We start from the raw sequence: 21276 nt of genomic DNA, 5'->3' as shown, positions 1-21276 counted from the left end.
TGCATCTTCACAGCCAACAACAATTTTTGGGACATTTTGAATGTCGATGGGACACATTGAGGACAGGATAAGGAGGCTTCTTGGACTAGTATTTTACAAATGTGACGACGTTCGTGTCTCATTTCTCAATGAGCTGAAAGTGTCCGTCTTTGGGGAATCCTTTTCCTAACAGCGACTTGACTCGTGGCCCGTTTGTCATCAGTTAAAGAGACCACTAAAAGGCTTCATTAACTTTAATGATGAATCACATTTTCAGGTCACGCTAGTTCCACCCCATCTTCTCCTCCTGTCCTACAAGCAGGTTGTGTGTTTGAAATATATATTTTGCTTTGCGTAGAGCGTGGCATCCCAGCGGAGTATTTGCGCTGTGTTTTGAATATTAATAATGCGGAAAATGGCCAAAGCGGAATGTTGGTGTCGGCGTGGAGCCTCAGTTTTCTGATGATGGTGATTAGAGAGGAGAGGGAAGCAGAAGCAGCAGACTGTGTTTGCTGTTGCCTCACTTCCAGCTCTTTAAATGCCTCATCTGGGCTGGCACGTGGCAGCAAGCGTGCGTTTTTACAAGCTAATACAGAGCTTGTGAATACAGCTTTCTCTTAAGTTAAAAGTTCATCTTCCTTCATAGAGTTTGCATTATGAACGTCAAATTACATGCTCAATCTTCTAGAACCAGTTTCTCTTTTAATGTATAATGAGGTAAATGTTTTTATTAGTATAGTAGTATAGTTGTAGTATTAGTTTTATTAGTATAGTATTAAATTTATACCTTTTAATTGGGATTTTTTTTTAAATACTAACACAGCGGTAAGGAGCTCTATCTTTACTGTCGGCCTCAGTAAGTAATTAGGTCATAATTAAGTGAAGTTCGCTGGACAGCCTAGCTGGCATTTTAATTAACGTAACTGTTTCTGTGGAAGCTGAGATGTCAGATTGTCAAAGATTGTGCTGTTTGAATAGAGCAGTTGGTGCATTCTGTCAGCTCGAGAGAGTCAAATGGCTGCTAGAGGAGAGTGTGCTGTGATTTTAAGGCTTTCTTTCATGGATTCCTCTTAGCCCACTTTCATTACACACAAGTGATCGCTTCTCCCATCTGTTTCTCAAGATTATTCCATCATCCTTTCTTAATGTCTCTCTCAATTACTTTCACACACCCACGTTCCGCTTCCGCAAAACCAAACACGAGCGCACATTAGCTGAAAAGTTTTCTCTCCCCTTGTCTTGTTTTTCAAGGTCTTGTTGAGCAGCGAGAAAAGCCCCAGAGGAGTAGCACGGCGATGTGCGCTGCAGTTTTAATCAGGGGGAAATGGGGCGGCACTGTCTTGTTTCTTTTTAGTATAAATTTGCACAGATGGACTGTTGCTGCTTGTCAGGTCCGTGTGTGACAAAGTGCGGATGCCTCCCTGTGAGGGCGACGAAGGCTTCATTACCGCTGCTTTTTACCTTTGACATAATTGAATGGAAAACAGCAAAGGTCTGGACCAGATGGCCGCAAAAATGTTGGCTGGAACAGTAGCTTGTATCCTCACACTCAACAGCAGGATGTGCTTTACATGACTTTGCCATGTTCCTGTAACCGTGTTTGAATAATAATCCTCAGTATTTCATACAGTCATTTAGGACAGTGGGGCCATTTGTATTTAAAGTGTTCCACTAATTGCCTCCTCCCCCTCCAGCTAATTATTTCTCCATTGTGCTGTGATCCTTTAATTCACCATGCAGTCATTGAAAGTCACTCAGCATCTGAAATAACTTAGCGGGAGAAGCTGCCGCGTGTGTGTGCCGAGGTGCAGCCTCCCTGTATGTGTATGGCCACCGCGGAGCCGCTCGTCACAGCATTGATATTCTCCTCACAGGCTCGTCAAGCATGAAATAGAAGAGCACACTTTCTATGGATGAAGTCTCTGCAGAACGCTGTCGGATAGCGAGAGCCTGATGCTCTGGAGAAATCTCTTGTCACTGATGCTGACAGCGTACCGCAGGAAAAAAAAAAACCCAGCCCTGTTGCGTAACAGCTCTGAGGTGCACACCGGTGGTTCTGGGAAAAAGGGCAACAGCTAACAGTTTGCTTCATTATTGCATAACCGCTGCCTGTTTTTGTTCATTGTTATCTGTAAACTCTTACTTGAGCACATTTAGAAAAAGGATTCGTAAGGGTTGAGGTTATATAGCAAGATTTGAATGACAATAGCTGAAATTCCTTTAGCCCACGGAGGTTTGAGGGCGGCTCGGTGTTGCAACGCGGTGTGATTGAGGGTGTTGACCTTAGAAGGGTGTGACCGTTGTTTTTCTTATCATTGTTTAATCATTTATCTTTAACCTGTGATGGGGTTGGCCAAAAGGAAGCTCGAATACATTTAAGACCAGTGGATTTTGTCTTTTTTGCAGGGTTTTCAGAAAACCATGTTCCACTTGACAGGATAATTAAAGATGTAAAGAATAGCTGCTTTTCCAAAAGGCTTAACAGCTTTGTTGCTTGGATACCTTTTTAGATGTTTCATGTAGAAAAGACTTGCAGAGGTTTGTGGTGCTGATATTTTAGGGATGCTGATGAGAGGAACGCTTGCTTGTCAACCTTTTTTTAATATGTGATTACAGGAATATTCTTGGAGTCCCTCCCAGACAATCAAGAGGAACCCTCCTCTGCTTTGTCCTCATGTTGGTTTCTGCTGCTGTCTGTCCTAACAGGGGCTGAACCGGGTGGGGAAGGACTCTCAGGTTGGACATGACGACGTGCGGAGGAGAGACTGGCACGACTATGAAGCAATCAGAAGAGATTTGTCTCGATCCGGTAGGTTCTCATTCTGACACGGTCACCGGCGATAGCTGCATGATGTATGAGCTTTCAGTTGTGAGCGGAGAGGATCCGCACATGCCCAGAATCATATTTCCCTTCCCGGTGCTGTTGCGTTCCAGCTTTCAAATGCAGCTCCGCTGTCATACAGTCAGCTTTCATCTGCTACAATAATCAAGCCAGTTTTATTTTTCCTCAGGAGGCGCGAAAACAGGGCACATTAGTCAAATTTCTTCATCCTTAAAATGAGTTGTTAAAGGCTGACAGTCGTTTTCCACAGTTGTTAACTCAAGGAAGGGAAAATGGATCATTCCTTTTTAATGAAACCTATGAAAAATGAAGGTTGTTTTTGTTCTGTGGGTAGTTACAGGTCCCTGCTTCCTCCGTGATTAATGCCAGCAGTATGAAGCTGCAAAAACCTTCATCTTTTAGAGGCAGTTAAGCCCTTCACCATTTTTTAATCATGGTTCCCTTGATCCAGCTAAACAAATATTGGCTGTAGTTTGCATTGATGTTAGTTCTGCTTTTTGTGCACGGATCAGGAATATGACCCTGGTCTTTCAGTTAGTCTGGAAGTGGTGGAAGTGCTGCTGTGCTCATCAGTTCATCTGTCCGGTGCAGGTAACGGTGAGCAGGGGAAAGCGTTTCCAATGACAGACGCCGACCGGGTCGACCAGGCGTACCGGGAGAATGGCTTCAACATCTATGTCAGCGATCGCATCTCCCTCAACCGCTCCGTCCCGGACATTCGGCATCCCAAGTGAGTCCTGAGATGATTCCAGCGTGCTGGGCGCTCTACCTCTGTCTGACTGGATTTGTGTGATGAGATTTTCTGACCACACCTAAAAAAACAATAATCACATATTTGGATTTTACGAGACGCAAAAAACAACAACAATGGTCCCAAGAACAGTGACTGTCCTGAAAGTTCGCAGTGAAGTTCCCTGATAGGAAAAATGAAAGAAAACAAATGTGGTAAATTTCTCCGAAGTGCTTTGTTTGGAAGACCCTTATATATGGTCAACACATTCCTTTCTTGTGAGCTCGTGACACAATATAGCCAACCAAATGGTATAGAGTCCAGTCTGTTAGACGTGAACCCAAGAGCCTGTGGACCCCCTGAACTCCTTCACAGCAATTCCACTTGGGGAATAACAAGACATTAAATCACGAGCACAGAAAAACATAGATGACAGGACACAGATAGGACATGTTGAGATGGTGCCAGGATGGCTGAAGAAGAAGATAAGATCTCTAAAGCTAAGATCCTCAGAGGTCAAAAGTCAGGATCTGCTAGGGATAAATACACATTCTTCAGACACTACACAAGTCTTTTGCGTGAGCATTTTGCTTTCTTCCTGTTTGCGTGAGCATTTTCATCTGAGTAAAAGGGCAGAGGGAGGCCGTGGAGGACCATGCATCTGCAGGTTATCGCTCCAGCCAAAGAACGCAGCAGGTAATTTTGCAGATTGGCTCTCCATCAACCAGAGAGGAAAAAATGAATCAGTTGGTGCCCTTCTGGTTGGATTGAAAAGCAGCAAACTCCCAACACTTCAAGGCAGAACATTATTTTCCCTCCCAAACTGAAGTTCTCTCTTAGAAAAGAAGGTAGAACTGACGGAGAAATCTTCAGGTTTCTTATTTACTTTTAGGAGATTCAGAAACGTGCTGGTGGGCCGAACAATTAAAACATTGTTTACCTTTTTTTTCCCAACATGCTGGATCCGTCCCAACTCATTATAACAAGCACTGCTTGGAACAATTGTTCCAATTATCAACCTGCCCAGTCTTTTCTCTGGAGGGAGGGCCCTCTACAAAGACTGCAGCAGATTACGCGCCACACAGCACATATGTTCCGATAAACTGTGTTCTTGGAGGCAATTATCAGTGTCATTGTTCCGCTCTGCGTTCAAGTTGTGAAGAAGTGAGACATGCCGGGCTAATTCTACACATCTTCACGTGGGGAAGTGTGATAAGAGTGGAGGTGAATTTTCCTTCACGGTTCATTGCCTTGCGTAACGACCCTGCATTGTCACCATCTTCATTGAATTTCACAATATAAGACGTTTGGGTGGAATAATTCACACACTCGCAGTTCTGTTGCCGCCAGTTGAGTAAAAGTTATTTGGTCATTAAATTCCAATTGCTAAAACTACCGTTGTTCTCCTTTAATCCTGGAACTCCCTTCATGCTTCGTATTAACAGCTAATGTTGCAGCTCCAGTTTTGAAATATGCTGCTCCAGAAATGTTGAATGGATTCTCAAACTTGACCTGAGTGTGGATTCCTATTACCCACCCCACCAAAGGCCGATTTAGAATCATTTACTTTTACATGCGTGTCATCTGTCTTGGCGCACACTCTTCCCACTTCCTGTGTGCGGCATCAACAACGATGATGAATTTCTGCGGTAAGCCAATTTACGCTTCAGTCCTTATCGCTGGGCGGGAAAATTAGATGGCAGCTAAAATTAGTGTCTTTGTCTCCGCGGCAAGAAAAAAAGGCTCTGCCTCAGGCACTGCTGTGTGATTGTGTTGAGGTGGTTGAGGAGAGGAGACCCCGGGGCAGACACAGCACATACTGCAGGCATATGTACGCCTCCTGGCCTGGAAAGACTTTAGCGTTCCCTCGGAGAAAGCTGCAGGATATCGGAGTAGCTACGCTTTCAACCACCCCAGATTAGTAGCACCAAATCAGGCCAGGCCGTGGCCCTAACAGGTGGAGAGCATGAGCCACACGGACCTACAGCTTCACCGAAGACTGGCCGTCTTCCAGCTTTCATGAAATCACAAAATACTGAAAATAAATACGCCAGCAGAAACACATGCAGTCTGCGGCGCTATTCTTTATGTCCGATTCAGATCATGCCAGCTCCTGACCCTGCTCACGTCCCCCAGCTGCTGTCACACTACGATGCAATTGTTGGAAAACATAATCATCAAAATACTTGGCTAAATTTGACGTATTTGTTTAACCTTCAAAGCATTTTAAAAAATGCAAACTGCAGACAAACGCGCGTCTGTGAGACTTTAGAAGACAACCGGAAAAGAAGAAAAACAGGAACTAAAGAACCAAGTTTTTTTTATGTTTAGGTTGGCCTATGCAAAACTTTCTAATATAATGCATCATTAATTTTGGATACTGTGGCTCGGAGACATTTTATCTGTGATTGAAAACAAACAAGGAACGCAAATGCTGAAAATGCACTTTCCTTCTTAAAAAACTCCGCTCTGAAAAATGGAAGAACCAACCTCTCCCATCGAAATGATGTGAAATCCCCCAAACGGCGGGGGGCAGGGAGTCTCTAGAATCTCTTTGTGCACCAATTGTCTACACGAGTGGGCATCTTTGACCGGTCAGAGCGGCGAGTGTCAGGCAGACAGGTGCTCCCCCATTCTGAATGGGGGAGCAGTCAGGAGGGCTGAAGGAATCACACGTAATTACTGTCTAGAGATTCTGAGACAAGAAAAGATGAAGGCCAGGAAAGCACGTGCGGCCTTCCTTTACAGCTCACTAAAAAGTAGCTGAAAGCAGCTCCCTCCAGAACATTCTACATTATAGATTTTTTTTTTTAAATGTAGCCATTTTTTTTCAATTAATCCTTTATTAAAACGTCTGTTTGCTGTTTTGTGTGTAGCTGTAAACAGAAGCTGTACGCAGAGAAGCTGCCCAACACCAGCGTCATCATCCCGTTCCACAACGAGGGCTGGTCGTCCCTGCTCAGGACCGTCCACAGCGTGCTGAACCGCTCCCCCCCGCAGCTCATAGCGGAGGTCATCCTGGTCGACGACTTCAGCGACAAAGGTACGGAGGCCGCTCGGGTGGACGCACACACCTCCAGCGCTGCTCCACTGCACAGATTAGATGCTGATAGTTTCTTCTGAACCCTTTCTTCTGAAGCCACAATTTGCACTTCACATAAAAACAGGATATTGAACCTTATAACAGATCCAAGCAGAATTAGGGTGCGTACAGTTACCATGGCAACATCTCAAACAGGCCTTCTGAGGAATAAAGAGGGGAAAATGTAGCATATATTTGGTCCAGTAGGAACCGTCATCCAGCTTTTTTAACTTCTGTTGTCATCAGCAGAAATGACCCATTTGGTTAATAATAATAATAATAATGATAATAATAATTGTTGTTGTTACTATTACTATTACTATCATCATTATTATATACCCTGCAGGTCTTTGTAGACAGCAAAATGGCATTTGTCCCTCACTCATACAGCTGGTTCAGCCTTAACTTCCCAGTTAATATCCAGCTTTGAGCCCTTTATGGAATAAATCGTGCCACAAGCGTCGATGTTATCATCGGGGAGAGAGCAAGATATTCATCATTAAGCCTGATTCGCAGCCAAAGTGTGAAGCATCATTTCCTCAGTTCAGTTTTCCATCTCCTTCGGTCTTCAATAATGCACAAACATATATATAAAGGGGATAAAAAGGAACTAGATGGAGTACAGCGTGTACATTTTACATGAGGGGCACAGACCTTTAATTATTCTCATCTGAGCGCAGCAGTTCAGCTGTTCAAAAGGAGCCTGGTGAGGATAATAGGGGTGGCAGCCAGTCACACTACTGGTCTCTTTACTGGGAGCTAGCTGGAGCTATTACCTTGATGATTTTGGATGGGAAAGGAGGAAAGTCTACTTGTTTTCTGATATGAATATTGAGGTTAAAGGATTCACATTATCAAATCAAAAGGTTATTTAGGGATTGTGTCATTATGAGCCGGACAGACGGGCAGAGGATTGAGTTGGCAAGTGTGGTGGTGTCGCTCGGACTCTGTAATCGCTGCGCTGACGGCTTCTGATTTGTCTGTGTTATCAGTGCCGCTGCCTTCTGATGCTGCAGGGATTTAATGAGCTGGAGAAAGTTTCCAGAAGCAGCAGCAGCAGATAACAGACTCTTACAGATGCCTGAGACTAATCAGCTCAAGCTTCTGTCCTCAATTAAACATTTTTATTAATGCTGACAATCTCAGATCTTAATGCCATTCAAAATGTCATTCCTTTATTGTTAACATTGCAATTATACTGGTCAGTTTCAGGCTACTGATATGAACAATTCATTCCAAATGGAATATTTGCAACCGGATAGAGGCCAGCTGTAGAGGCAAACATGGATGTTGTAATTAGTAATATTTCTGGATTGTTGTCTAACTGTCAAGGACTTGTCGGATAAAAAGGCAGAAAAAATCTTTTAAAGTTTTGTAATAATACTTCATGACAGTTGATGTTAGTTGATCTCGATTATCCGATAAAAGGAAATTTCCACATTTTCCATGGCAGTTTGTGGATAATTAACCCCATTAGTCATCATATTTATTCAGTATTTTTTGTCATTTTGTCCTCATTTGCTTCCTAACATGGAACTGGAAGTTGCTGCTTGATGTCAAAGTGTGACCGGTAGCATGTGACTCCTGGTTGGAATGAACGGTGGTCAGAAAAATGACTTTCTTGATGCCACCAGACTCAAAGACAAAATCCATTTGAATAGGAAGCGAACGGCTGAGGGAGCCGTCTGTAAATGTTGTTGCACTGTCTCGTTTCATGAACCGCCTCCGTTTCCTTGCTGCTGCCTGACTGCCTGTTTTGTTTTGGCGTCTTGCAGCCAACACAGAGGACATTAACAATGGATGAGGTGCACTTTTACAGCGCAGTTTTATTTTCCGAGGTGTTAATTAGTACCCGGCTCCAAAGTCGAGTAATTAAAGCCTCGCTGCAGAGCTGCATCTGAGGAACAGCCTCCTCTCCCCTTTTTAAAATCATAATTAATGCACATCCTCATGTTTAACTCAAAGGCTACCTGATGAGTTATATTTGACTTTGTGTTTTATTTAAATTTGTCTCTCTGGATTGAAGAAAGCCTCCAGGGAATCACAGTTTACCCTTTCAGGATATCCACACAAACCTGTTTAGCGTGTACTCCTGCTAAATTCCTCGTGTGTTTTAAGTAGAGCAGGCTGTCTCAGTGTAGAGAAGCAGCTTTATTTATGTACTTCCTGCTTTATCCTGCTTAGTTATACATCTGTCGTCAACTATTTTGAGTAGAGACATTGCGCAATGCAAAGCTGTCATTCATTATTACTGTAAGTTGCCCAAACTGCCTCATTTGGTTCGTTTGGAATATTTGGAATATTGAATAATATTGCAGGAAATCAAGACCTCATCGCTGGATGAGGGATATTACTTTAAAATGTGCTTTCAGACACACTGTATGTGACAGAACAGCAGTAATGTGGGTTGTCTGTGTCAGGGTGCGATTACAGAAACCCCTTTTGTGGTTCCACCACGGGAGTTCTCTCCTTTAGCCTGTACAGCATAAATGCACCTAAGAAGAAAACTTTTGTTGTACTCACAGCACAGCAGCATGTAGCCACTCAGCAGAGAAAAAGGCTTTTTTAAAGACGTGATTGTGAAAAAAACCCTCTATTTTTGAGATTGTAGGAGTTGTCTGAATAAAACGGTTTGTCACAGGGTGCTGTAGCAGCTGTGGTGCAGCAGCGTGGCGCCGGGAGGAAACGCTACCTGTAATCAAAGTGATCATTGTAATGTGTGTGAAAAGTATGAAATTGCTTTGAAGAACATTTTCATCTATAATCATCCCTTTTTTTCACCCTCATGGGGCAGTTTCAGCCTGCTGGTCTTCGGGGGGAGTTCATCTTTTTCTGTCTCGCCCACACTCACCGCTGGGATCGTCATGCAGACACGACAGTGACACACAGCCAACGCTAAAGCCTGCTGCTTTTATCTCCCCTTATCTTTTCATTGATCTTTGCATCTGTGAATCCCCTTTTCTTAACCTTTTGTTTCCACCTCTTCCAGCGCTGCTCCTCTGCTCTGTCCTTCCTCTGCCTGCCCTGCTTTTCCCACTTTCACACGACAAACATTACAAATTCCTCCCTTGTGTTGTAAATATTCCTGAAAATACCAGGACGAGGTGCGCGATTCCTCTAACGCGGCTTCATATTTTCCTTTCATATCTCATCCCTGCCGAGTTATTGGGCTCAGACTCCTCATAGCGAGTTTCATTAAAGCGGCAGCAGTGTGGGCCCAGATGTATCCATCACGGTTAACTGTGGTGGCTGACAGGGACGATCCCTCAGCATGGCCGCTGAGGCAGGCCGCAGCCTCCCCTCCTGTGATGGAAACCTGTCACGGCCTCTAGATTGATTGTCTCATTATTCAGTCAGTCACCAGAATCTGATGGGATCAATTAGACAGCTGTCTGGAAATATAGATATGGAGCTATTCCATATGGGTGTTTCAGGGGGATTGATATGGGGGGAAAGCATTCTGGTTTTATTTTTATATGTGAGTCCTTTAGACTCAGTGCTGGTGAGTTATGTTTTCAATGGCAGCTCTCACGAATTGGCAGGAACACGGAGGCTGGTGATCAATTGGCACCCGTAGTAAATGTGGTCACCAAGTGATAAATGAAACAATCAACGTTATTGCAGCAGCATCCGGGGGTGTGGAGCGATGTTAGTTTTTCACCTTTCCACTTCATACCATAACCACAGTGTCTCTGACGTGAATCACTTCTGAGGTACAATTAAAGGTAACAGCTCAACCTAAATATGAGACAAGGCTGGGGCAGGTTTTAAGAGGAATATTTGAATATTTGGAATATTTAAAGTACCAACCGGACTCAACTATAGATACATCGCATGGCTCAGGAAGTAAAGGAGGTATGGAAGAGGTAGATGCTGTGGTACCCCCTCCTGGCACCATGTGGACATGGTGAGATGAGTAATTTCAGTGAAAACTGGTGTAATTTGATTCACTGAAAATGACTAAAAATGGAAAAAAGATGAGGCTGCAGATGGACTTCTAATGCATGTACAGACATACAGCAATTTGGTTTTTCAGTGTCTTTCCCAAGGACGCTTTGACACGAGGACTCCAGGGGTCGGCAGTCAGTGGATGACCGCTGCTCCTCCAGAGCCAGACTCCTGTCTTATAATTTCCAGAGGAAGTAAAACAAACCCACCAGTCAGAGTGAAAGCAGTTACATTTGCTACCCTTGACAGCTACAGTCCATGATGAGCTTCAGCAGAGGGAGACAAGGCAGGAAGGGAGGGAGGTGAAGGAGTGAGGGGAGGTCAGCTCACTCTTCATTAGGTTGTAATTGAATTTCCACAGCCTGCACAGGAAGGATGTTCAGCCCTCACTCTCCCTGCAGGGGAGGTTTGGCTCGCTTCTCTCCGAACCTCCCCGGTAGTTTCAAGGTTAGCTTAGCTAATAGGCTTCTTGCTCTGCAGAATTCTTTACCCACCATCTGTCATCTGCGTGTCTGAATATGTAGGCGCGCATGTATGAAAGTAAGTTGCACGGTGTGTTACGGCAGCAGGCGTCGTGTTTATGACGGGTCTCATGGTTTATGACGCCTGTATCAGATGGAGAACGTGGACGTCAGTTCACCTTCGTGGAGCAGACGGTGGATAATTACAGCAGTCTGACACAAATGATGGAATTAGCATAGTTACGACGTGCTCTGTGTGTGGTACTTTATTGCTGGCTGTAAGCCTTCCACCATACCTGTCACGATGTGACTGTTCAGTGAGCTTTTTTGTTTTTAATAAAGTGAACTTTCCTCACACGTCTGATACTGTTGTGGTCCTCCGCTAAATTTATTTCTTGGAATCGAGCTGTGTTTGTAGTGCCGGGGGTTACAGAGCTGTTGTTCCATAAGGGGGAGCATGAAAGCAGTGGAGCACATTATCATGTTTTAGTGAGTGTTTATTTTTCCCCTCCTTCTCTTTAATTGGAGTGTACTTTAGAGAGCAAAGCTATTCTCCTGGGAGGCTAAATTAATTAGCACCTGTAAGTGTCCAGGCATGTTCCTCCATCGGGGAATGATTGAGAAGCTTGATGTTACTGATGTTGGCTGCTATAAATGCTTCTTTTACTATTCATGAAAGTCCAATGAAGAATCCGTTGTCCGTTCAGCTAACTCGGTCAGTTTTAGTGTTAAAACAATATAATTTGACCCCACCACCTTATTGACCTTGTCACTAGGACCTTATGCTCAGCTCAGCTGCTGATCACTTGTTTATGTGCTCCTGAGGTTTTTACACCTTTCAACATGAGAACACACGTTCACACTCTTTTTCCCTCAACGTCTCATAACACGAGCTTGTGCACAGCGTGTGAGGGAACTTGACCTCGCAGGTCTGAGCTGCACGGCTGCTGCTCTGATAGACAATGACGGGCCCAAGGACTAACAACCCCTCCAGAGATATTTTTACAGCGGTTGACAGCAGCAGTTTGTGGGGCAGCCATTCAACATGACAAGGTTGGGAGACTTAGAGTGAACGCCAAATCGGCGGCGTCATGTTAATGGTGAGTAACAGTGACTCCGGCTGTGTTCCTGTTCTGTCTGCAGGTTAGGCCAACTCTTATTTGTTGTCGCTGCTTCATCTGTTTTCTCTGGGGATAAATATTGGTTCATACACACACACACTCACACTCACAGAATAAATGAGTCATTCCATAACACACTCCCTCAGAATCCTTTTCCTAAATGAAGATTGCAAAAAAAAAGGCAGCCCAAAATTCATCCTGGCTCTCAGGCAAAGAGAGCATATGCGATGGAGTTCACAGGACCGGCTGTAATATTTTGGGGAGTAAATCGCAGCCTGGCTCTTTTGATGCCATGCCATTGTGGCTGGGCTATAACCCAAAACCTGGAAAAATGATCAGATTTGGATCCACTGTAATTTGAGGTTAATTGAATTGAACACACACACACCCTTGCACACACTCACAAAAATAGCTGTGGGGAAACGCTGAACTGAACTAAGCAAAACAGGCAGAATTTATCGGCTTCACATGATTTCAGAAGCAGAGTGAAGCCTGATAATGTTAGAGTGCTGCTGGCCACACTGTTTGTAATTATTTGGGAGATCTGTTGGATTCCTGCAGAGGGGTTTATGGTAAATAGGCTGTGCGGAAATGATCCAGCCGTTGATGATGTCTGAGCCCTCAACATGTCCCAGACTTCACATCCTAATAGTGACTAATGTGTTTGCAGACATCAGCCTGCTCTTGTTGGGGTGATTTATTGCCTCGCCATTGTTCAGAGGAGCCCCTGTTCCAATTTATTCAGGTCAAATTAACCATTCATAATTAGACACAGTAACCTTTCCTGCTCCGATCTCCTCTCGTTGACTGTGCTGTACATGCCATGCAAATGGTCAGTGTTTAATCTTGCCGGCTGTCAGTAGGCAACTCTCTCAGAATCGGCCCGTGTAGGGCAAAAGCCTCGCCTGAATCAATCTCCTAATGGTTACCAGCTAATGGTTTGATTTATTGTCATATTATGAAGGTGATGGCGTGCTCTTCACCTGAGGGGTGGCTAATATCCTCTGCAGCCCTCTGCTCAATGTCAAAGCCCTGCAGCAATAGGAGGAGTTGGTGTATTCAGTTTGGTGTATTAGCTAAAAGCAGATGGTCCTGAGGACTGGTCTCAACAGGACACCCTGTTTTAGATGGTTGACACTGGGAGTATGGGGCTGTCATATGCAAATTAAAAAAAAATAATCAAGATGAGAGAAGAGAGAAAAGTCTGGAGGCCTGCTGGAATTGGTTTGTTGGCTTTGGCTGGAGCTGATGTCTTTGTCTCAGCTGTCCCTTAGGATCAAGAGAGCTTCACCAAGAGGCAGCTGCTGCCAAACAACATAGAAGCAGAGGGATGGGTTGAAATAGGGTGAGGATATGAAGAGAAAGAACAAAAGAGGGATAGAGAGAGACTCGACAAAGCCCCGAAATGAAGACATCTTGTATTCACTTTTGCATATTACATTATCATTTAGAAAGAGAGGCTAAAGAAACTTCTCTGGCCAGTGTAATAAGTTTAAAGTACCGGTACGAGTTTTCAGATCCTTTTTGCAGTCGTCTCGCTAAAAATACAGCTGAGGATCAAATTATCTTCGATTTACACCCCGAAGTATCTCAGATTCAGAGCAGTTACAGAGAGACGGATGGCTCCTCGCGGCTGACGTCTTGGTCTTTTCTCCAGCGCTTCGGTGGGGTTGTGAGTCCTGTCCGAGCAGGGTTGATCTGTCTCGGGGCTTTGCTCCGCGATGGCTGACGGGGCCTGAGTGAGGAGACCTGCTGACAGGGACGGACAGAATGAAACATGGCCTTGAGTCCTGCAGCTTCTTTATTGACCTGTCAGAAGTGACTCTGGGTTTGAGCAGAAAGATTTACAGTCTCCATTTACGGCAAAATTGATTCCTGTCGGTGGTAGCTTGGACAATAAGGACGAAAATGGATCGCTCCGTGTTTGACTGATTCATGTTTTCGCTCATTCTATGATTCATGATTCTTTGTGTATCTGTATGATTTTATGTCCTTATTGGATTTTTTTTTTCCCAGTAAACAACCAGCCAGTTTGTTGATGTGTTGAATTCTTTTAAACAATAAAATAATTGTGTAAAAAATATGCACGAAAACATCATTCTGATCCCAGTTTAGGGTGGTGTGTTGTGATGTGGCGGCCCAGAGGGACAGCTTGGCTCCGTAGCTTGCGGCCCTGGCAGGTGCCTCCTCTCTTTTGATCACCTGTGTGAGCGCTCTGGCAATTTGGCTGCAGTTTTGAAGCAGCGCTTTCATATCAGTGCAGCTGAATTTACCTGATGTTTGCACAGCGACGTCTGTGCTCCTGTGTTTGCCATCAATCGTTACAGCTACTGTTTGTGTCTCCTCAGAGCATCTGAAGGTACCGCTGGACGAGTACATGGTGCGGCTGCCAAAGGTTCGCATTCTGAGGACCAAGAAGAGGGAGGGGCTGATCAGGACCCGCCTGCTGGGCGCCGCCAGGGCCAAAGGAGAAGTCATCACCTTTCTGGACTCTCACTGCGAAGCCAACGTCAACTGGCTTCCTCCGCTGCTGGGTGAGGACACGCGTCAGCATCATCGTGTCCCTCTTCTGTGTGTTTTGCTGCTGATGCTCAATATTTTCAGAAGACAGATTTCATTTTTGCTTCTACCTTCTCTATGCATATATTTTACGCAGATAGAGGCATCCAAACATCTACAGTAATTACTTAAAAGCATAATGGGCATCACGTTTTGTACAATAACTTAAAACCAGTTAAATGGGATATTCAGGGTTTTTTTTTAAAAAAATTAATCAATAATGTTCAGCAGAAAACGGTAAATCAATAAATGCAGTAATGAAGTTAGCTAATTTAATTCTATTTCCACTTCCACACAGAACATCTTAATGTTCCCCTTAAATCACCTTGATGTTCCCCTTAAATCATTGTTTGCTTATCTAAACAAAACCTACCACCAGGATTTCTCTCCCCTCAGCCGTCACATCAGAATTCACTGCACTCGTCTGCACATTCACAGCCATCAGCATAATTATATCTGGGGGGGGGGGCATCTTAGGTTGTAGGGCTGCTTCTGATTGGATGAATATATTGACATATGACATCTAGTTGAAATAATGCCCTGCTGTGTATTCATACGTTGCTCTCAACCTCAGCCTGATCTCCGGGGTGTTTAACTCTGAATGAAGCGTAACGAGAACATCTTTGTGGGGCCCTCAGATGCATGAGAACAAGAGCTGTGCATTGAGGGAAATGTAAAGGAAAGATTTAATCTGCAGGCAGCTAGAGTAAAATATGTAAAGGTCACAGAGAAGGAGCTCGGCATGAAGTACTGCTCTGAGGAGGATCTCTCACACTGCTTGACATGAATGTCTCCTTTATTAGTCTCAAAGGAATCTGATTAATTTACTTAATCAGATGGTTGGGCCTGGAGGGGAGTGACCAGAACGGTGACTTAAACTGACATTTCAGTTGGGCTGTAAACCAGTCAGTGGTCCCCACCCTGGAGGGTATCCACATTTAAAATATATTTACTCCGTCTAAAAAGGCGTCCTTTGCTCACATTTCTCAGGCAGATTCCATCTGCAACGGTAGCTTGAGGCATCATCTGCTGTCTTTAAATGGCCCGCTCTCTGTCTGTCAGACCGAATCGCCCAGAACAGGAAGACCATCGTGTGCCCGATGATCGACGTGATCGACCATGACAACTTTGGTTATGAGACACAGGCAGGAGACGCCATGCGAGGGGCATTTGACTGGGAGATGTACTACAAGCGTATACCCATCCCTCTGGAGCTGCAGAAGGAAGACCCCAGTGAACCCTTTGAGTGAGTTCAGCAGCTCATGACACATCTTTGTGTCGCTTACGCGGGTGGTCCAGTGGGTTCTCTCTGCATCATCTGTGAAACAAATGTCATCAGAAGCGTTCCACCTGTTACTCTTTGGGAAAAGCAACATTTCAATACGATATCAGCTCAACTGCAAACATGACTCAAACACACAGTCCTTGCTCAGTTTGTATTTGCAAACAGATGACAGATTGAAGTGAGTACTAGTGTGACTAAATAACATCCCACACGTGGCTATTCGTAAAGTCACGGACCTCTGCACATGATGCAAGATGTTGTTTTTCTGAGCCTCTCTTCATTTTTTGTTTGGATGCCAAACACTACTTGTGTGTTCCAAGGTATACAGTAAAAATCATCGAACAGGGAGGGTGTGTGTGTGTGTTCTGCTCAGAGATACAGAGGAGAGAATGAGTTGCAGAATCAATCCTCATTTTGTGAATTAGGCCCACTTCTTTCCCAATGAAATGACCTTCATCAGTGTAAATCCAATTTGAGTTGCAAAGATTTTCATTTCCATTCTGATTGACATTACCGCAGCAGCGAATGAGGCGCAGCGGGACGGCAAAATCTATTCTGGAGGTGCATGTGATGTATGTGTGCATCGCGCATGACTTTTTCCTCCCCTGCATCTGTCACTGTCTCTTTCATCAACGTCTTCGCCTCTCTCCGTCCCTTTCCCCGCTCCTCTGCTCTCCACTGTTTCATTTAGCAACGATCACAAGCCTCCACTCATTCTGTCCTCAAGGTCGATAGACTGAAATGGAGAATATCAACTTGAGCATTTCTAATTAAATGTAAATTCCGAGTTAAAATATTCAGAGGTCATTGGGTTGAAACACTTTCCCTGCAGTGGACAGACATTAGCCCAGGACGAGCCACCAAGAAGCCCCGGAGGGTGTGTTCAGCTGCAGGGACTCGTACTGCTGCTGGTGAAGTTATTAAATTCTACGTTGATAAGATCAGGTTGATCATTAGGACCGACTTGTTAGCACGGTAGCTGTCAATCATTAGGAGGACATTAAGAACAGAGCTGGCTTTACAAGGGCTACAAATCAAGAGTCAATCATAACAGTGTAGAACTGGCTTGAAGCACGTACACGAGGCTTTGACCTTGGCTTTTGAACTCCTGATTATCCTTTCAGGATACAAGGAAGCAGAAGTAGTGTCACTGTTAGATCGGCAAATATTAGCAATAGACTTAGAATAAATATGTCAGCGTCACAGCATTTAGTTTTATTTGTTTAGCATTTAGAATTGCCCTCTTTGTTGGTTCAAGTCAACGTTGGAGAAGCTGTTTCTGTTGATCTTGCTTTTTCCTCAGAGTTAATGTTTGACTCCACCTCCCTAAATGCAGGCTGTAAGGCCTGTTTGATACCAGACACACACCCACACACACCACCCTGTGTTGAAATAGCCTCTTTGTGAGCACCTGAATACCAGGTATGTTTGCTTTTGAAACCTGAAATGAATGGCATCCCATCGCACGCATCCATAAATTGAGAGATTAATGAAGGTGGCTGCTGAGTTACTGAGTCACTGAAAGACCTTTGAGGCTCCGTGGCCTCATCCTGTTGGACTAAAATCAGCCAGGAATCGTGATTCCTTCTTGTGTTGGTGCTGTTGTTTTCCAAGATGCAGCACTGCTGTTTTCCACCTTCTGGGTTAGTCACACTAACATGGATGTATTCCCTGTTTGCCCCCCCATCCATGTTAAATGCAGCAGGCAGAGCTCAGCGTGACCCCGGTTCACATCCGAGCAGTTGCTAAAGTTGAGTATCAGACTTGAAAACTTGCCTCAACCTACTTAACGAGAAATAAATAATAAAGAAAAACAACAGATAAGCAACATGAGTTAGAACCCCTCAAGGCAAAGATTCCTGTAATCTAATGGATTATTTTAAGCGTACAGGGTTTACAGGCTGGAATTGCCTCGAGCTTTTAAACCTAAAACGGAATCTTTTGTGTTTAAATGACCCTCGTGTTCCTTCTCCTCTGCAGAGATGTGCGTTATCGGTGTTATCATCTCTGCTGCAGGAAAAGTGAAGCGCGTTTGTGTTTCCGCCTCCAGCCAACAACAGCTAGACATCTCCCTCGACAACGGTGCACGTCTGCCACGCACTCCAGCAGCCGCGCACCGCCTCTGCATGCCGGAACGCACCACTCCTCGCAGCCGCCGTCGTTTGCCTCCCGTCTCCCGTTGCGGTTTTATCCGCTCCAATTCATTTTAGCGGGGGCCAGATGTGGAAGTGGAGCTTTGTGTGTGTGTGTGTGTGTGTGTGAGCTTGTGCTAATTTGAAGGGCAGTGTTTACACCTCTTCTTAGCCCTAATCCAACCACAATGGAGTCAAAGTTTTCTGCAGATTTAAACTGGAATGAGAAGAGGAAGGTCCAATAAATCTAAAAACAAGAGAGTTTGGGACATCTTATGGCTGCAGTCGTCCAGGCAACCTGAACCCAAACTCAGTCAAATGCCAAAGCCGAACAGGCCCCCTTGATTCTGTGGTCAGAACATCGATGCGTTTCTTTTTAGAAATCAATCTGCGTTGCTTTCGTTTCATTTGATGTTTTTGTATTATTAAACTTGCGTAATTTTAATCAAGGGTAAAATTAGATTAATCTACACTCCCCGAGGCATCAGTGCGTGTGATTCCTGGATTAGAATTTGCATTATCTTTTGTTTTCGTGCAACCTGTGTGTGACGTTAAAATGAAGGCATTATAATTGTGTCGTCCCATCTCCAGCTATTCACAGAGGGATTTTGAAAGTGTTTTGTGTCTTCAAGGTCACCGGTGATGGCGGGCGGACTGTTTGCCGTGGACAGGAAGTGGTTCTGGGAACTGGGAGGCTATGACACGGGTCTGGAGATCTGGGGAGGAGAACAGTACGAGATCTCCTTCAAGGTACAAGAATGTTCGGATCATATTCGTTTTTTTGTGTGTCATTTACAAATTAGGCACAATCGTAATTTAGAACAGATTTAGCGCTCAGATGCAGTGGAAATATCTACCTTGACCTGCATTTATTTTAGTCCCTCCTTGTGATGTTCCATTTCTTCATGAGGAACTCTGTAAAGATGTAGCAACTGTCTGTGGAGCATTCCTCATCGTGGTTTCATCTCATGTTTCAGTCATTTGAGCCAAATGGGCTCTGCTGCATGTTAAATGATGCTCTTGTCTGGTACTTCAGTCTCTATTATTCTACAACATCTCCATAACTGCTGCCAGTTGTTCAACATGTGGAAAAACTCTCCCCGTCTCTTCGCTCTGAACAGACGCCAATGACGACCATAATAATTAATTGATCACAGCTTTTTCCTCGTCTCGCTCAATTAAGCAAATGTTGCTGCCGGGAGTGTGATGTGATTGGACATATTGCTGCGGTGGGATGTTAAACAATTCAGATTAGAAAGAAACTTGCAGCAAACTAAATCTTTTAAAAGTATTAAAACGACTCCACCTGCAACTTATTGTAATTGGATTCAGAATTGGATCTGGCTGTTGGGTTAATAAAAGCCCAGGGATGCATCTGTGAGCTCTAAACCTCTGGGGGGGGGGGGGGGGGGGGGCAAAGACCTGGAATTTTCAGTAGTAACTGGAAGCAGAGGCAACTTAAGCTCATCCTATTTTTAAATCATCATAATAATTTTTTTTCCCTGTAGCGTGATGCTGTTCTGCAGGAAAGCATCTGGATTGACTCAGAACTTGAGTTGAGGTGTGTTTAAAACCCGTGAACAGTCACTGGTTAACCTCGGGGCTCTGGACTCCACTTGTTGATCCCTTCGGCAGCAAAGCGCGCCGGTTATTAAGCTCAAGTGTTTCAGTGAGGGATAAAGACGATTGGAAGGGTTCGTCAGAGGCAGGTCAGACGTTCCCTACAGCGAGATGTGGAGGAGGTGGATTCGATCAGTTACCTCCCTCAGACTGTGTTGGTTCCAGCTGGAGTGGCTTCAACAAAGTCGACAAGGAGTAATTGAAAGGAAATAGCAACCAGCTGATCTCCACTGTGGAGGCTCACTTACAGGACATACAGCGTATCACCATAGTGGAAATCATCTGCTCCGTCTGTGGGGAAGGGGGCAACATTTTCTCCTATATTACTTAAACTCAGGCCCCCCTGTGACTGGTGCATGGCTGTCAATCCGAATTAAAGCACCACAGTGAGAAAATGAAATTGTGAAAGTTATTTCCCTACAGTACACCTGAGAGATTCGGGGCTCAACAGGACAGGGAGTCGACTATAAGACCGAGGAGTTCAGAGAGGAGGGTGTGCTGTGAGGTGGCAAGAAGGGTCAAGCAAAGAATGAATAACCCAGCGTGGTTGTCGTGGCACAGTAAGAAGCTTCCTGCATCAGAGTATTTCTCTGGACACTTCTCTAACCTATCTAACACACATAAATACCGCCCTGGGCTCCCCCGTGGTTCAACTAAAACAGGGAATTAGGGCAGACTTCAACTGTGAGTTCGTCTTGAATCTCGGCAGGTTAACCATCACGTTCGTTCGCATATGCCGTCAAAGTCAGCCTTGCAAACAGCAACAAATTGGTAATGATATATTCTTCACATCAACACGCCGCTGACAGAAGTACGCTCAGCCAGTGTAGCCTTGAAAGGTGCCTCTGCTTCCCAAAAGTAGCGTAACAAATCCAATTCGAGTCTTTGTCGTCTAGCTAAGTATGACTGACTCGTACGTGTGTTTGCAGCCTGCAGAGGGAACATCAAAGGGCTTGTGAGGAACCTCAGCCGGAGGTTTTATTAATAGAGATGTAAAAGCTGCAGATGCTAACTGCGCACCTCCACTCTGGCTTTTATTACCACTCATCTTTGTCCGTCCGTGATTACACTCTATCTCAGCCATCCTCTCACTCATTATGTCCGCGGGTTCATGCTCCCTGTCTCTGCTTGTTTGATCCCTGCGTCGCTGCAGGTCTGGATGTGCGGTGGTCGCATGGAGGACACCCCCTGCTCCAGGGTAGGACACATCTACAGGAAGTACGTCCCCTACAAAGTTCCCGGCGGGGTCAGCCTAGCCAGGGTGAGTCCCTAGCACATTTTGTGCTTTTTATGTTGAACACCTCGAGGTCCAACGTGGTCGTGTGTGTGTGTGAGTGTGTTCAGGGAAGACTAAATCAGGGTTGAACAGGGTTCCCATCAGTTGGCATGAATCCGCTTGGTGTGTTCCGTCTGTTGATGCTGTTTGCGCAGAATAAAGAAGAAGGTCAACAGAGGAAATCTCAATGAACTGAGCAGTGAGGGGCGAGCGTGTGTGCGTGCATGCTTGTGCGTGCAGA

The 21276-nt window shown here is 44.8% G+C and overlaps 1 protein-coding gene across 1 annotated transcript in view; it reads left to right on the top strand.

Annotated features, from left to right (window-relative positions):
- LOC101068080 (polypeptide N-acetylgalactosaminyltransferase 10) overlaps positions 1–21276 on the top strand; it is a 36309-nt gene that overhangs the window by 9800 nt on the left and 5233 nt on the right. The window contains exons 2-8 of the mRNA XM_003970821.3: positions 2686–2788; positions 3413–3551; positions 6428–6594; positions 14512–14697; positions 15785–15968; positions 18772–18889; positions 20913–21020. Of these exons, the coding sequence (XP_003970870.3) occupies positions 2686–2788; positions 3413–3551; positions 6428–6594; positions 14512–14697; positions 15785–15968; positions 18772–18889; positions 20913–21020 (1005 nt within the window). The remainder of the gene's footprint in view (positions 1–2685; positions 2789–3412; positions 3552–6427; positions 6595–14511; positions 14698–15784; positions 15969–18771; positions 18890–20912; positions 21021–21276) is intronic.

The sequence above is a fragment of the Takifugu rubripes genome, chromosome 15, assembly GCF_901000725.2.
Source record: "Takifugu rubripes chromosome 15, fTakRub1.2, whole genome shotgun sequence".
NCBI classification, from domain to species: domain Eukaryota; kingdom Metazoa; phylum Chordata; class Actinopteri; order Tetraodontiformes; family Tetraodontidae; genus Takifugu; species Takifugu rubripes.
Note: the sequence above shows the minus strand (reverse complement) of the source record. Positions and strands in the feature narration are given on the sequence as shown.